At 45.4% G+C, this 16,299-nt stretch overlaps 1 protein-coding gene across 6 annotated transcripts in view; it reads left to right on the top strand.

The window, feature by feature from the left end:
- Positions 1 to 15,131, top strand: part of FNDC3A (fibronectin type III domain containing 3A) — a 356,645-nt gene extending 341,514 nt beyond the window's left edge. For all 6 annotated transcript variants that reach the window (XM_075337265.1, XM_075337266.1, XM_075337267.1 and 3 more), the window contains one exon: positions 10,867 to 15,131. In XM_075337265.1, coding sequence (XP_075193380.1) covers positions 10,867 to 11,181 — 315 coding nt within the window. In that variant the 3' untranslated portion in view covers positions 11,182 to 15,131. The remainder of the gene's footprint in view (positions 1 to 10,866) is intronic.
- The last annotated feature ends 1,168 nt before the right edge of the window (positions 15,132 to 16,299 follow it).

Raw genomic sequence — 16,299 nt, forward strand, 5'->3', positions numbered from 1 at the left:
TGATAAATCTCCCCCTTCATAACCCTATTACACATACTGTCCACCTACATTTGGACCACCCTGTATATAGTAATTTATATAGAGCGCTCATGTAGGATCCCTATCCAGCAAGTCTTAATTCGACAGTGTCGGAAAAAGACCTCCATTTCTTCAGCAAGTTGGGGTGAGTATTGCTTTTTCTGCAATGTCCCCCATTCACAAAAGATGGCTGTTGGGTTGAACGATGGTTTAGCCAATTGTTCATTTTACAGCTAACTTTCTTTTTCGCTCCTAATTGGGAGACCCAGACAGTGGGTGTATAGCTACTGCCTCTGGAGGCCGCACAAAGAACTACACTTAAAAGTGTAAGGCCCCTCCCCTTCTGGCTATACACCCTCCCGTAGGAGTACGGATTCCTCAGTTTTAGCTTTGTGCGCAGGAGGTCAGACACGCACGCATAGCTCCATTGTTTTTAGTCAGCAGCAGCTGCTGACTATGTCGGATGGAAGAAAAGAGGGCCCATACAGGGCTCCCAGCATGCTCCCTTCTCACCCCACTCTATGTCGGAGGTGTTTGTAAGGTTGAGGTACCCATTGCGGGTACGGCGGCAGGAGCCCACATGCTGATTCCTTCCCCATCCCTTTTTACAGGGCTCTGGGTGAAGTGGGATTTACTGGTCTCCAGGCACTGAGACCGTGCTCCATCTACAGCCCCTGGAGAAGATGCTGGATGGAGCGGAGTACATCAGGGACATGGCCCTGCTTCCTCAAGGTACTCTGTGTCCCCGTGCATTTGGCGCTCACACAGCAGCATGCTGGGTGTTGTAGTGCGCCGGGGGACATCAGCGCTACGGCGCTTGTGCCATGGCCTCATTCAGCTTCGCTGAAGCAGGCACACTTCTGGGAATCGGTCGCGCCGGCCGCTGGGACTGCGGCGCGGCTGGCACTTGTGGTGCGCCGGGGACTTCAGCGCGGCCCGCGCTTTTACGGCGGCCGCGCTGATAACTCGAGTCCCCGGCTTTTGCGGCCTGCTTCCGTTCGTTCCCGCCCCCAGACCTGCCAGTCAGGAGAGGGGCGGGACGCTGGTCAGTGCATCAGCGCTGAGGGCTGGAGTCGTTTTTACATACTCCAGCCCTCACAGTAGGCACAGAGGGGACACTGTTTCCCGCACTTTTGTTTGGGAACTCCCACGGACCGCCCCTCTCCACAGACGCCGGCAGCCATTCCTGCTGACACGCTGAGCTGCAGAGGGGAGCCGGGGAGACCCAGACAAGGAATTCTGCGCCTCTTACCCGCTATTCAGCGGGCGGTAAGCAGCCCTCAGGGCTCACCCCCTCTTGTGCCAGTAGTATTCTTAGTATTTTGTCTCTACAAATACTTGGTATTACATAGCGCTGGTCGCCCTTTGGCTATAGACTCTCTCACATTGCAGAGAGCCAGCAGCATGTCGTCCGTAAAACGCAAGGGTGCCAAGGCACAGACATTATATGCTTCCTGCACCGCATGTGGGACTTTTCTACCGGCAGGCTCCACGGACCCCCATTGTGTGCAGTGCTCGGCCCCTGCGGCGCTTGCACAGTCGGGACCTCTGCTGGACGTGACCCAGGGTGTACCACCTGTGAATGCTGTCCAAGTGACAGGAACTGAGTTTGCAGCTTTTGCTGACAGAATGTCTCTCACTATGTCACAAATTCTTGACACATTGCGAGCTAGGCCTGTACTTCAGGCCACGGACACTGTGCAATCATTGCCCCCTGGTCCCCCTCAGCTGAATTACCTCCAAGCTCCGGGACGGGCACATACACCTCAGGGTGAAGACTCTGACTCGGACGATGGCCCCGGGCAGCCTAAGCGGGCTCGCTATGACGGGCCTTCACATTCATCTCAATGGTCAGGATCCCAGCGAGATGAATCTATGGGTGATGAGGCGGACGTAACTGATCAGGATTCTGATCCTGGGACCGCTCTCAATCTAGATACACCAGATGGTGACGCCATAGTTAATGATCTTATATTTAACATCAATAAGATGTTAAATATTTCCCCACCAGCTCCTCTTGTAGAGGAGTCAGCTTCGCAGCACGAGAGAATCCATTTCAGATACCCTAAGCGTACATTAAGCACTTTTCTGGACCACGCTGACTTTAGAGACGCAATCCAGAAACCCCACGCTTATCCTGAAAGGCGTTTTTCTAAACGGCTTAAAGATACACGCTATCCTTTTCCCCCTGAGGTGGTCAAGGGTTGGACCCAGTGTCCAAAAGTGGATCCTCCAATTTCCAGGCTTGCAGCTAGATCCTTGGTTGCAGTTGAAGATGGAGCGGCACTTAAAGATGCCACTGACAGGCAGATGGAGCTCTGGCTGAAATCCATCTATGAAGCGATTGGAGCGTCATTAGCGCCTTCTTTTGCGGCCGTATGGGCACTCCAAGCTATCTCAGCCGGGCTTGCGCGAGTCGACTCAGTCACACGTGCATTTGCCCCGCAGGTAGCACCATTGACCTCGCAAATGGCGGCATTCGCGTCGTACGCGATTAATGCTGTTCTTGACGCTACAAGCCGCACGGCAGTGGCGTCAGCCAACTCCGTTGTTTTGCGTAGGGCCCTGTGGTTGAGACATTGGAAAGCAGATTCTCATTCCAAGAAGTGCTTAACCAATTTGCCTTTTTCTCGTGACCGATTGTTTGGAGAGCGTTTGGATGAAATCATCAAACACTCCAAGGGTAAGGACTCATCCTTACCGCAACACAGACAAAACAAACCCCAACAGAGGAAGGGTCAGTCTGGTTATCGGTCCTTTCGAGGACCGGGCAGGTCCCAATTCGCCTCGTCAAAAAAGACTCAAAAAGACCAGAGACGCTCAGATTCTTGGAGGTCTCAGTCACGCCCAAAAAGGACAGCCGGAGGAACCGTTGCCAAGACGGCGTCCTCCTGACTTGCGGTCTCCGATTCCCACACCCGCGGTCGGTGGGAGGCTTTCCCACTTTGGCGACATTTGGCTGTCACGCGTCAAAGACCGTTGGGTGAGGGATATTCTGTCTCACGGGTACAGGATAGAGTTCAGTTCTCGTCCGCCAACTCGTTTCTTCAGAACTTCTCCACCACCAGACCGAGCCGATGCTCTGTTGCAGGCGGTGGCCGCTCTAAAGGCGGAAGGAGTGGTGACCTCCGTCCCTCTTCAGGAACAAGGTCACGGTTTTTACTCCAATCTGTTTGTGGTCCCAAAAAAGGACGGATCGTATCGACCCGTCCTGGATCTAAAGTTGCTCAACAGACACGTAAAAGTCAGGAGGTTCCGGATGGAATCCCTACGCTCCGTCATAGCCTCAATGTCTCAAGGAGATTTTCTAGCATCAATAGATATCAAAGATGCGTATCTCCACGTGCCGATTGCACCAGAGCATCAGCGTTTCCTACGCTTCGTCATACACGACGAACACCTGCAGTTCGTAGCGTTACCTTTCGGTCTGGCAACAGCCCCCCGGGTCTTCACCAAAGTCATGGCAGCAGTAGTAGCTGTTCTGCACTCGCAGGGTCACTCGGTCATCCCGTATCTAGACGACCTGCTTATAAAGGCACCCTCTCAAGAGGCATGCCAGCACAGTCTGAAGGTGGCACTAGACACTCTCCAGAGTTTCGGGTGGATTATCAACTTTCCAAAGTCTCATCTAACCCCGACCCAATCTCTGACTTATCTTGGCATGGAGTTTCATACTCTCTCAGCGATAGTGAAGCTTCCACTGGACAAGCAGTGCTCGCTACGGACTGGAGTGCAATCTCTCCTTCAGAGCCAGTCGCACTCACTGAGGCGCCTCATGCATTTCCTAGGAAAGATGGTAGCAGCAATGGAGGCAGTCCCGTTCGCGCAGTTTCATCTGCGCCCTCTACAATGGGACATTCTACGCCAATGGGATGGGAAATCGACGTCCCTCGACAGGACTGTCTCCCTCTCTCAGACTGCCAAGGACTCTCTGCGTTGGTGGCTTCTCCCCACCTCATTGTCACAGGGAAAGTCGTTCCTTCCCCCGTCCTGGGCAGTGGTCACGACGGATGCGAGCCTATCAGGGTGGGGAGCGGTGTTTCTCCACCACAGGGCTCAGGGGACGTGGACTCAGGAAGAGTCCACCCTGCAGATCAATGTTCTGGAAATCAGAGCAATCTATCTTGCCCTGCGAGCCTTCCAACAATGGCTGGAAGGCAAGCAGATTCGGATTCAGTCGGACAATTCCACGGCGGTGGCGTACATCAACCACCAAGGGGGAACACGCAGTCGCCAAGCTTTTCAAGAAGTCCAGCGGATTTTGACGTGGGTGGAAAGCAGAGCGTCCACCATATCCGCAGTTCACATCCCAGGCGTGGAAAACTGGGAAGCAGACTTTCTCAGTCGCCAGGGCATGGACGCAGGAGAATGGTCCCTTCACCCGGACGTGTTTCAGCAGATCTGTTGCCGCTGGGGGACGCCGGACGTCGATCTGATGGCATCACGGCACAACAACAAGGTCCCAGTTTTCATGGCACGGTCTCACGATCACCGAGCACTGGCGGCAGACGCCTTGGTTCAGGATTGGTCGCAATTCCGACTCCCCTATGTGTTCCCACCTCTAGCATTGTTACCCAGAGTTCTCCGGAAAATCAGGTCCGACTGCCATCGAGCCATACTCGTCGCTCCAGATTGGCCAAGAAGGTCGTGGTACCCGGATCTGTGGCATCTCACGGTAGGCCAACCGTGGACACTACCAGACCGTCCAGATTTGCTGTCTCAAGGGCCGTTTTTCCATCTGAATTCTGCGGCCCTGAACCTGACTGTGTGGCCATTGAGTCCTGGATCCTAGCGGCCTCAGGTTTATCTCATGAAGTTGTTGCCACAATGAGACAGGCTAGAAAACCATCCTCAGCTAAGATCTATCACAGGACGTGGAAGATATTCTTAGCGTGGTGCTTGGCTCAAGGGTTTTCTCCCTGGCCATTTGCATTGCCAATTTTTCTTTCCTTCCTGCAGTCTGGGTTGGAAAAAGGTTTGTCGCTTAGCTCTCTTAAGGGTCAAGTCTCCGCGCTATCCGTATTCTTTCAGAAGCGCTTGGCACGGCTTTCTAAAGTACGCACGTTTCTCCAAGGAGTTTGTCATATCGTTCCTCCTTACAGACGGCCATTGGAACCCTGGGATCTGAACAAGGTTCTCATTGCTCTCCAGAAGCCGCCTTTCGAGCCTTTGAAAGAGGTTCCCCTTTCTCGGCTTTCACAAAAGGTAGTTTTTCTTGTGGCGGTCACGTCTCTTCGAAGAGTGTCCGAGCTAGCGGCGTTATCTTGCAAATCTCCCTTCCTGGTGTTTCACCAAGACAAGGTAGTACTGCGTCCAATTCCAGAGTTTTCTCCCAAGGTGGTTTCTTCCTTTCATCTCAATCAGGATATCACTTTGCCATCTTTGTGTCCGCATCCAGTTCACCAATTTGAAAAGGGTTTACATCTGTTGGACCTGGTGAGAGCACTCAGGATTTACATTCTCGCACGGCGTCTCTACGCCGTTCTGATGCGCTCTTTGTCCTAGTCGCTGGTCAGCATAAGGGATCGCAAGCTTCCAAATCCACCCTGGCGCGGTGGATCAAGGAACCAATTCTTCACACATACCGTTCTGCTGGGCTTCCGATTCCATCTGGACTGAAGGCCCATTCTACCAGAGCCGTGGGTGCGTCCTGGGCATTGCGGCATCAGGCTACGGCTCAGCAAGTGTGCCAGGCGGCTACCTGGTCGAGTCTGCACACGTTTACCAAACACTATCAAGTGCATACCTACGCTTCGGCAGATGCCAGCCTAGGTAGACAGGTCCTTCAGGCGGCGGTGGCCCACCTGTAGGAAGAGGCTGTCTGACAGCCCGTTCATGTGGTATCTTTTTACCCACCCAGGGACTGCTTTTGGACGTCCCACTGTCTGGGTCTCCCAATTAGGAGCGAAAAAGAAGAAGGGAATTTTGTTTACTTACCGTAAATTCCTTTTCTTCTAGCTCCAATTGGGAGACCCAGCACCCGCCCTATTTGTTCTTAGGGTTTCGTTTTTCGGGTGCACATGTTGTTCATGTTGTTTCTTAAGTTCTCCGATCTTGTTATCGGATTGAATTTGTTTTTGAAACTGTTATTGGCTTTCCTCCTTCTTGCTTTGGTACTAAAACTGAGGAATCCGTACTCCTACGGGAGGGTGTATAGCCAGAAGGGGAGGGGCCTTACACTTTTAAGTGTAGTTCTTTGTGCGGCCTCCAGAGGCAGTAGCTATACACCCACTGTCTGGGTCTCCCAATTGGAGCTAGAAGAAAAGGAATTTACGGTAAGTAAACAAAATTCCCTTCTTCCTGACTGCCTACGTTCTCTGGGAGAGTCGCAACCAAACTATTCTAACAGCTTATCACACCGAGAAGAAAAAGATTGCCAATCTGAAATCAGACCCACCATATTCTCATAATCTGTGGGGGAAGAATTGGTGTATAGATTGGACTGTCGGCCAAACCTGTTGATGCTAGTGTAATGCGTATGGGAGACCTAAATTTAGCTTTCTCCAGAATTCGTCACTTGGTTAAAAATACATAAGAAAAACATAGGTGACTGGTAAGAAATCTTTAAAGCACCACTCCGGTGGATTTTTTTATTTTTTTCCAGACCTGGAGTGGCACTCTCCCTGCCCCATGTCATATACTCACCTGCCACCGTAGTCATCATTTTTTTCTGTGGTGCTCTGGTCCCGGGTGCCATCTTGTGCCCATAACTTCTGAATGGCCAGACGTTATGTCACAAGGTCTCAATGTTAGTCTATGATAGCTAGAGCAAGGCTTTCATAGACCTCTAGTGCACTCCATGAAATAATGGAGTTGATGGTAGGTCACCAATTACAGGAGACAGACTAGAGCATTACTGGAAATGGATGAAGATGCTGGAGGGTGAGTATCAGACTGAGGGCAGAGGATTTGCATTTAAAGCACCACTCTAGTGGTACAAAAAAAAAAAAAAGCTGCAGTGAGTGGTGCTTTAAAACTAGAAGCTCCTGGGCCCAAAGCAAAATTTGTAACAGGGTCTCCACCTACCATGTATCGATTATAAAACTTCTGACGACTTATATGTCAGAGCGTCTTTTTGGCCGCTTCTTTTTAGGTGTGACTTTTACCTCTGCATCACCCTTGGCTAATTCTTTGAGAAGAAATACTTCCATATTGAAGAGCCCAAAGCTGATTAAAAAGTATGGGAGATAAGTGGGAATTGTTACCTGTGGGACTGACAAATGGTGTAAGGGCAGAGTCACACTTGCATTGCACTCGGCCCAATGTAAGACAGTGCTGCAGCTCAGATGTGCGACTTTTTTTTCAGTCCTTAATGGACTGAAAAAAAAAATTGCAGCATGCTGCGATTGTCTGCAAAAGCCATATCACTCGGACAAATTCAAGTGTATTTGTGCGAGAGAAACATCGGACTGCACTCGGATGACACCGGAATGCAGTGCGAGATACGCAAAGGCAGACAATGAAGTTGATAGGGAGATTAACCCCTCCCTCTCCTTCGCAGCGCCCGCCCTCTCCATCACAGCTGTGACCTGATTGCAAGATTGGGTCACAGTCGCATGACACTCAGCTCACGCTCGCAGCAGAGCCTGAGCCGAGGGTCATTAGTATATCAAATCCGTTGCTCTCGCATCGGATGTCATACGTTAATGTGACTCCAGCCTTATACTGAGAATGGCTAAACGTGAGTTTACATTAACTGATTTGCACCGTTAAACATCTGCCAGTCAGCGGTGGGTTAATAGCCTGTATAAACAGACAGAATTTGCTTAACAATGCCAATTAAGCGTTCGATAATACATCAGACAGTGAACATAGGCAGCTATTGTTTTCAGTAGCACATTGTGCTGCTGAGAATGATGTTTTGTACAGCCCAATACATAATTTTACCTAATGCTTGTTCATCAGGTAATCGGTAGCCTGAATTCAATGAATGAAAGCCTATTGGGAAACAAACATTTTTAAGATCCAGGTTCCCCAAATATTGAAATTGTAGAACTTGAGCACAGAAGCCGTGTGTTATTTTTTGTAAACTTCCAGAAAACTTGGTTAAAGCCCCTTAAAATGAATGTCAGCAGGTTTTTGCTACCTAATCTGAGAGCAGCATAATGTAGGCAAAGAGGCCCAGAGTTCAACGATCTATGACTTAGCTTACTGTGTGCAGCCGTTCTGACACTGAAAGATTTTAGATTTTGCATGCAGCAGAGCTGGGAGAGCTGCCCTCGCCCACACCAGTTGTTCAGTCTAAACTTCCGGAGACAAGATGCTAATCACAGAAGGGGGCATAGTCTGACTACAACTCATGTTCTGCTGAGACCCACTAATGATAAAGATAAGAGGCTTAAACTAACATTGCATGTAAAAAAAAAAAGTGATAACAGAAGCAGAGATGAATTCTCTATTTTAACTCTTGCAGCATGCTGTCTTCAGATTACATTACAGAAACCTGCTGACAGAGTCCCTTTGAAAGCATATATACTTGCTTTTCATCTTTAGGTTTTCTATGGGAGACATATTTCATGCTAATGTCTTCCTAATCCTAGTTAATACCAACCACCTCCTTTCATTTGCAGCACATCTTTTCCTGGCACAAATATGTAAATCTGAGCTGTACAGATATCAGGAGTCCTAGTTGTCCATGACTACAATGAGAAGAAGATCTCTGCTAAAAAAGCAAATCTTATTAAGCCTAAGTATAAGCTAAGATACAAATGAGTATTGGCTTCCTCTCCGGAGATCAATACTGATGTATTCATTAGGCTTTATTACAAGGTTTTGTTCTACCGTACATCTTAATAGTTTCCCTACAACGGGTTCATCATTGTGTTGGTTGCGCATATATTTACTGTTGTAATTAGGTTTAATACATTACCAGACTTTTATGTCAGATGCAAGAAAGAAAGCTGTTGACGCCAAATATTGATTTTTCAAGTTATTAAATTACATTTTTAAAAATATAACACTGCAAAGTATATTAATTTAGCAAAGCAAACAGGACTGTACTACATTAACTAATAAGACTTCCTCCACGGCTAATCCTATTAAAACGCGCTTTCCTAACTAGTTTATTGAGGACATGGAGTCTACAGAAGCTGAAAACTTCAGGGGCTTTCAAGCCTTTCTTTTTTACTCTTCAATGGGTTGTCCATTTTTATATTCAATAGGGAATTTGAGGGGAAAGTTTTCTGTTTGTGGAGAACAACAAGTCGGCATGTGGAAACCTATAGATCTCCTTATCTCAGTGATTAAAAAGATTTTATAATTTTTCCATTTTCTGGAATTCTACCATTTTAAATTTTTCTGTCGACGAATCTGCGTAAGAGCTTTTAATGTTTTTGGTGCAATTTAGGTTTCAATAGATCAGCCTTTTATGAACACTATATGTTTTGGGGTTTTTTATGTTTATTTTTGATTTGGGGAAAAACTTGATAATTTTGAACTTTTTTTTTTTTTCTTTACACTTTTGTCCCCCCCGGGGGATATGGAGATATGAACAGTTAAAGGGAACCTATCACCACTTTTTTGGCCTATAAGCTACCGCCACCACCACCGGGCTCTTATATACAGCATTCTAACATGCTGTATATAAGAGCCCAGGCCAGGGGTATAACATAAAAAACACTTTATAATACTTACCTAACGGTCGCACGGTGGGCCTTATGGGCATCTCCATTGTCCGGTGCCGGCGCCTCCTCTTTCGCCCATCTTTGTCCTCTTTCTGAAGCCTGGGTGCATGACGCGGCTACGTCATACACACTCGCCGGTCCTGTGCAGGCGCACTACAATACTTTGATCTGCCCTGCTCAGGGCAGATCAAAGTGCGTCTGCTCAGGACCTGAATGCCAGCGAGTGTGTATGACGTCGGCTAGAGAAAACGAACAAAGATGGCCAAAAGAGGCGGCGTCAGGACAGGACAACGCAGATGCCCATAAGACCCACCACGCGACCATTAGGTAAGTATTATAAAGTGTTTTTTATGTTATACCCTCGGCCTGGGCTCTTATATACAGCATGTTAGAATGCTGTATATAAGAGCCCGGTGGTGGTGGCCGCAGCTTATAGGCCGAAAAAGTGGTGACAGGTTCCCTTTAATCTTCTGATCTCTTCTAATACATACTTCAAAACTAATGCTTAAAAAGCAGTGATCGGAGCTAGTTCTGGTCGCTTCTGTTCCTGTCAGTTTCTGGCTGTATAACAAAGCAGGCACCTGCCCTGTATGCAACTGGCTCCGCTCCTGAACCTGCTCCATACACCCGCAAAATGACAGAAAGGGGATAATGGATTGTTATTATAGTGCTCCACTGCATCTAAAATAAAAAAAATAGAGCAATTTTGAAAATAGTTTAAACAAAATGACCAAATGTTTTTGTGTATCTATGGTAACAGATAACTAAGGGTTTGTCCGCATGGTGCATTTTTGCTGTAACCTTAAAAATGCACGCTGTGGCCAAAAAAACGCATCTTGTGACAAAAAATGCATGCGTTTTTGATCGTTTTGTTTTGGGTTTTTTTAACCATATGTTTTTCATGTGTTTTATTACCAATGGGTGAAAAATGAAAAAAGCACTGACATGCTGCACTTTTGTGGTCACCAAAACAAATGCAGCCCAAAAAAAAGCAACGTGCGCACAGCAAAACTGAAATCTCATAGATTTTCCTGGGGAAGGAAAGGCGTGCAGTTTGGGGTCACTAAAAGGCCACAAACTGCACCAAAAAGACATAAAAAACTGCAGTGTGCGCATGGGGCCTTACAATCCTAACTGCTTGTTACACTGTTTAGACTGTGGCTGATTAAATTCAACGTCAGGATTTTTTTTTTATCTGATAATGACGTGATCTTCTCTCTTCCAGGCATATAAGGGACCCAATACATCACACCGATACTCTGCCCTCCATTTGAACTGTGAATATCGATTTCGCGTTTGTGCCATTCGCCAGTGCCAAGACATTGCCGGACCTCAGGATTTGACCGGTCCTTACAGTGCCACAGTCCTTTTCATCTCACACAAGAACGAGTCACAAAGCAACACCAGCAAAGACATTACTGAACCCACAAGGACAACAAGGACGCTGAGCGACGAGCAGTGCGCTGCCGTCATCCTTGTGCTGTTTGCTACATTCTCCATCCTGATTGCCTTCATTATCCAATACTTTGTCATAAAGTGAAGGATCCCCATTTAGCTTTATCCTGATCCCTATACTTTATTTTTTTACGTTACATCTACTAAAGAAAAACATAAATTTTGTTTTACAAATTATCTTGCTTTTAAAGAAAACTTGGTGGCATGTAGTACAGCATCAGGACTACTGTAGCATGTCATGTTGTCACTTCTGTCAGCCACAAAGCTTGTACTATTGTGTGGTCTTGAGTAATGAAGGCACAAGCCAGACAGACCTCGACTCGTATGCCATTCGGTGTAATGTTTACACACATCCAACGCTCCTCAGTTCTTTCATGGTTAGAAGATTGACCTTGTGCAAGGATGATAGAGATTTATTAAAGGGTCACCTTAAGTGCTGCAAAAAAATACATTGTTTAAAAAGTGGGGGTGTTCTCATTGTACTTCTACCTCCTCTGTGTCTTAAATCTACCCTTTTTGCTGCCTGATGCGTTGCCCTCTGGCGGTAACAGGGTTTAATCTGAATACAGTAATTTGTCTCCTCTCAGGCAGTAAATACAACTGGAATGTTTAGAATGGTATGTCACATTAATCAGTAAGGGTGATGCGGACCGTTCAGAAGGTATCGGAGATATTGCATGTGGCACAACTGGTGTACCTGATGAGGCCTGATCAGAAGTCTGATGTGTGATCAGAATCGAGGTGGGTTTTTTAGGCTACGAAGGTTTACCTTTGTCTGTTTTAGTAACAGACACCAACTTTTTTTGGCTGAAGAACCTTTGGACATAATTTGTGTGAAAGGACAAATACTGCGGTTGAGAATGAAAGAAAGGTTGATGCCTTAACCAGATGCAAGGAATATCATAGTCATGGCCATAATGTTGACTAGTAGGCTCGTACATCGTATGCTATATTAACTAGGAAGGTGACATGGAAGAATCCAGTACAACCTAACTCCTCTGTCAATTAGGGTGTCCGTGTATTACTGAGCTCTCAGGACTGTGACTTTCCCGGCCCCTTCTTTTTCTGCCTCCCCAGCATGTGTAATACAATGTCCAGTGGATTGAGTAACCTCCGCCAAACCAAGACCTCAACCAGGTTGTGTCCAGTCAGTGACTAGTAACATCAGGTCTATGCTATTCTTTGCAGGATATACAAGTAATGATAAAGGGGAAAAAGCTGGAATTTGTCACAGGCAGACACATTGTAGTACTAGTATCAGAAAGATGGAATGTACACGTTACTGCTACCAATTTTCAAAAATGGAAATCTATTCGAAATTAAAGGGGCGGTGGTGTAAAAGCCATGTATTTCAAGTTCATCTATGAGAATAGTAATAGGAGTCACATAGGGGAAACCGGCTTTGAATCCCATATTGTAAAAAAAAAATGCTTTATTGCTCTATGTGGACCTTCATTTTAGAAGTATATGAATTATGTAGTGTAATGATCACACACAGATACAAATATAAGTGTAAGTAAACTGGATGGAAATGTGGATTTGCACGCATAAAATTCCTAAGGAATTACAGTTCCAACAATGTGGATGAAATCTCAACCAGACGCTGTTAAATGTTTTTTTTTTCTCATGGAAATTGACCTGCAATATGGATCTTTAAATATACAGTATGTCAATCTTCGTTGCAATTTTCTTTTATTATGGATTTCAATACAGAGTGAAATCCACAGCAAAATCTGCATCTTACTTGCTTTGAAGCTGTCAGACCGGCCGTATAATCCCTTTTGACAGTTTTCCCACCTGATATTAAAATAAGCAAGTTGGACTGCTAAAATGCTTATTTTAATAACCGGATTATGCAGCCATTCTAACATGGAGTTTTCATAGTAAGCACACCAGCCTCATCAGGTCTAAGATCTATTTAGTAATGTATACAATTTGCATTGTGGAATTTGATGACAGATCCTATGTATTGTTTTATGCATTGGTTTGAACAGATTTGTATGCTTTATTTTATCTAGTTTTTTTCTTTTATTGGCATTTAGTTAATACAACATTGATGATTTTATTTTATTTTCTGGTTGCGATGGCTGATAAAGGACCAAAAAGGATTGTGGACTCTTGACTACTTCTATACTTTGGTTGCAAAAGCCAACATTCTACATTCAGATATTTTACAACCGTATTTGTGGATTTTTTTAAAGTCCTAGCTTGAAGCACCCTTGCTTTCTTTGTGCCACCTTTCTATTCTTACATGCAGTTTTAAGAACTGTTTTTGGCTGGTTTTCTATTCGGTAAAGATGGTGTAGGGCCGGAGTCACACTTGCGAGTGCCTTGCGTATAACTCGCGCGAGTCTCTCATTACATCACCCGGGTCAGTTGCATGTATCTCTATGCAGCTGAGACGCTCCTCTCCGGTGAGTGTGCGGCCATTGACGGGTGATGCAATGAGAGACTTGCGCGAGTTACACGCGAGGCACTCGCAAGTGTGACTCTGGCCTAACACTTTTTCTTGGCAACCAACAACAATTCATCCTCCCACCCTGAGATCAGCCTTGTCCTAACCAGCAAAACAATTCTACGACCTTTACTTCTGGCCACCCCAGGTCCCCATGACAGTTCATTTTTTGGATGCCATGGAGGGCTTGAGGACTACCACTTTAAGATTACTTTTGGAAATTCAGGTATGCCTTAGCACTTTCAGCTAACTAGAGTATAGCTTCATGGGCTACCACTAGTCTTATAGCTGCCCTGCATTGTAGCTGCCCTATCTCATCCATGCCTGGTTTGTAGCGTAGCCTTCTGTTTCTTATCCCATTTTGTTATCTCTCTCACCAAAACTTAAAGGCAAAATGTTGTAATTTGCACCGAAAACCTTTTTTTAAGCTGCTTTATTTCTTGGATAAAAAAAAAACTAATGTTTAATGTAATGTATGTCCTAAATTTGTACCAAATTGTTAATTGCATGTAGTCAGTGTTGCATAGAAGCACTTTGCAATTTTCTCCTGTTTTGTGAGCTTGCGTACGTAAGTTCTCTAATGACCAGAATGAAGTATGACATTGGGCACCTTCTGTCGGGTATCGATGAACTGCCAGCTTATAAGAACCGTATCCGAAACCTTACTGCTCCCATACTGTCTGTTCCTGCACCCATCCTCATCCTCTTAATTTATTCTCCGCTATGTCGGGAGGTGGTGAATCACTGCTTTTATTTTTGTTGGGATTGATTAGCATTTTAATGTCAATGAGCACTTCTCTTGGATAAATAAGCGGCTAATTCTTGCTATGAAGATCTTTTCCAGAGCTGTTTCTACAGTAGTAATGGGCATGTATTGTAATTGTTTATGTGTCAAATAATGTGTTTGTAGATTTTACATTTTGTTTTGTTACAACGGATGTTAAAATTTCAGTCCTCTGGTGGTAACAATGCTCTGTCCTATGAATCGTGATGTGCGTTTACCTCTGTTATCTTCTCTTCCTTTGTCACCTTTTTATGTATCGGTTAATATGTTCTCACAGGAAATGATATATGAATATATATATTTTTTTTTTCTAGCGCCTTCTGTATGTGCCATGTTCGGCCAGTATAAATGAGGTTGTGTGTTTTTTGCCCAGAAATTTCCACACGGTTGAATGTCTAAAATTAGGGTCACTCAGACAATTATCTCAAGTGACTTGTTTTTTGTTTTTTTTTTCATAGCAAAATTCAAGATGAATTCCTATTTTTGATAGTAAACGTCATTTAATAGTGCATCTGCCACTGAGTCTCAGTGCGGATATCTGCAGAAATAAGAAAAAAAAATGCTAAATAATTTTTAATCTAACCTTAATAATTTTACCTCATACACTGTACATTCCAAAAAAAGAAGAAAAAAAAGAACTTTTTAAAATCTTATAGGTACACTACCAAACATATCACTATAAATTGTATAATGTTGGACTTCATAAAAAGGAAAATGTATAATCACATAGAAATATACATAAACAATGTAGCAAAATTCTATAAAATCTGTGGAAAATAAAAGTTGTATAATTCTTTGTCTTTTGTTTTTCTTTTTCTTTCATTATTTGCTTAGCACATTGTTGGGGGGTTTTTTGGGTTTTTTTTAGATCAGGGTTCCTCTTATTCACTATAATTATTATTAATATTTTAAAAAAGTAAAAAAAAAAAGACACTTTCCAGCATTTTTATTTTTTTTTTATTTTATCAGGACATGATCTTTAATAGCCCGTCCTATTCCAATATTTTAATAATACTGAGGGCTGAACTGTTATCATGAGTAACATGGCAAGATTATCCTAAGCAAAAATAATTTGCATTAACATATAGAATAAAGAAAATGATTCATCACTAACCTGACATAAAAAAATAAAAAAAAACTTTGGCATCTGTAGTGTCTGACACTTTACTTGCTACTTAGGAAAAGAGAACGCTGAGAGGAGACTTAATAGCGGTCTAAGGGGTGCTTCACACACAGCGAGCTCGCTGCCGAGATCGCTGCTGAGTCACGTTTTTTGTGACGCAGCAGTGACCTCATTAGCGATCTCGCTGTGTGTGACACTGAGCAGCGATCTGGCCCCTGCTGCGAGATCGCTGCTCGTTACACACAGCCCTGGTTCGTTTTCTTCAAAGGCGCTCTCCCGCTGTGACACACAGATCGCTGTGTGTGACAGCGAGAGAGCGACGAAATGAAGCGAGCAGGAGCCGGCATCTGGCAGCTGCGGTAAGCTGTAACCAAGATAAACATCGGGTAACCAAGGTGGTTACCCGATATTTACCTTAGTTACCAGCCTCCGCAGCTCTCACGCTGCCTGTGCTGCCGGCTCCGGCTCTCTGCACATGTAGCTGCATTACACATCGGGTTAATTAACCCGATGTGTACTGTAGCTAGGAGAGCAAAGCTAAGCGGTGTGCGCTGGTAACTAATGTAAACATCGGGTAACCATACCCGATGTTTACCTTAGTTACCAGTGTCCGCAGCTTCCAGACGCCGGCTCCGTGCAAGCGCAGCGTCGCTTGCACGTCGCTGGGGGCTGGTTGCTGGTGAGATCTGCCTGTTTGACAGCTCACCAGCGACCATGTAGCGATGCAGCAGCGATCCTGACCAGGTCAGATCGCTGGTCGGATCGCTGCTGCATCGCTAAAGTGTGAAGGTACCCTAAGTCTACAAATATCTGAAGGGCAGTCAAGTGCAGAGGGAACTAC

This window comes from Anomaloglossus baeobatrachus, chromosome 2 (genome assembly GCF_048569485.1).
Source record: "Anomaloglossus baeobatrachus isolate aAnoBae1 chromosome 2, aAnoBae1.hap1, whole genome shotgun sequence".
NCBI classification, from domain to species: Eukaryota; Metazoa; Chordata; class Amphibia; order Anura; family Aromobatidae; genus Anomaloglossus; species Anomaloglossus baeobatrachus.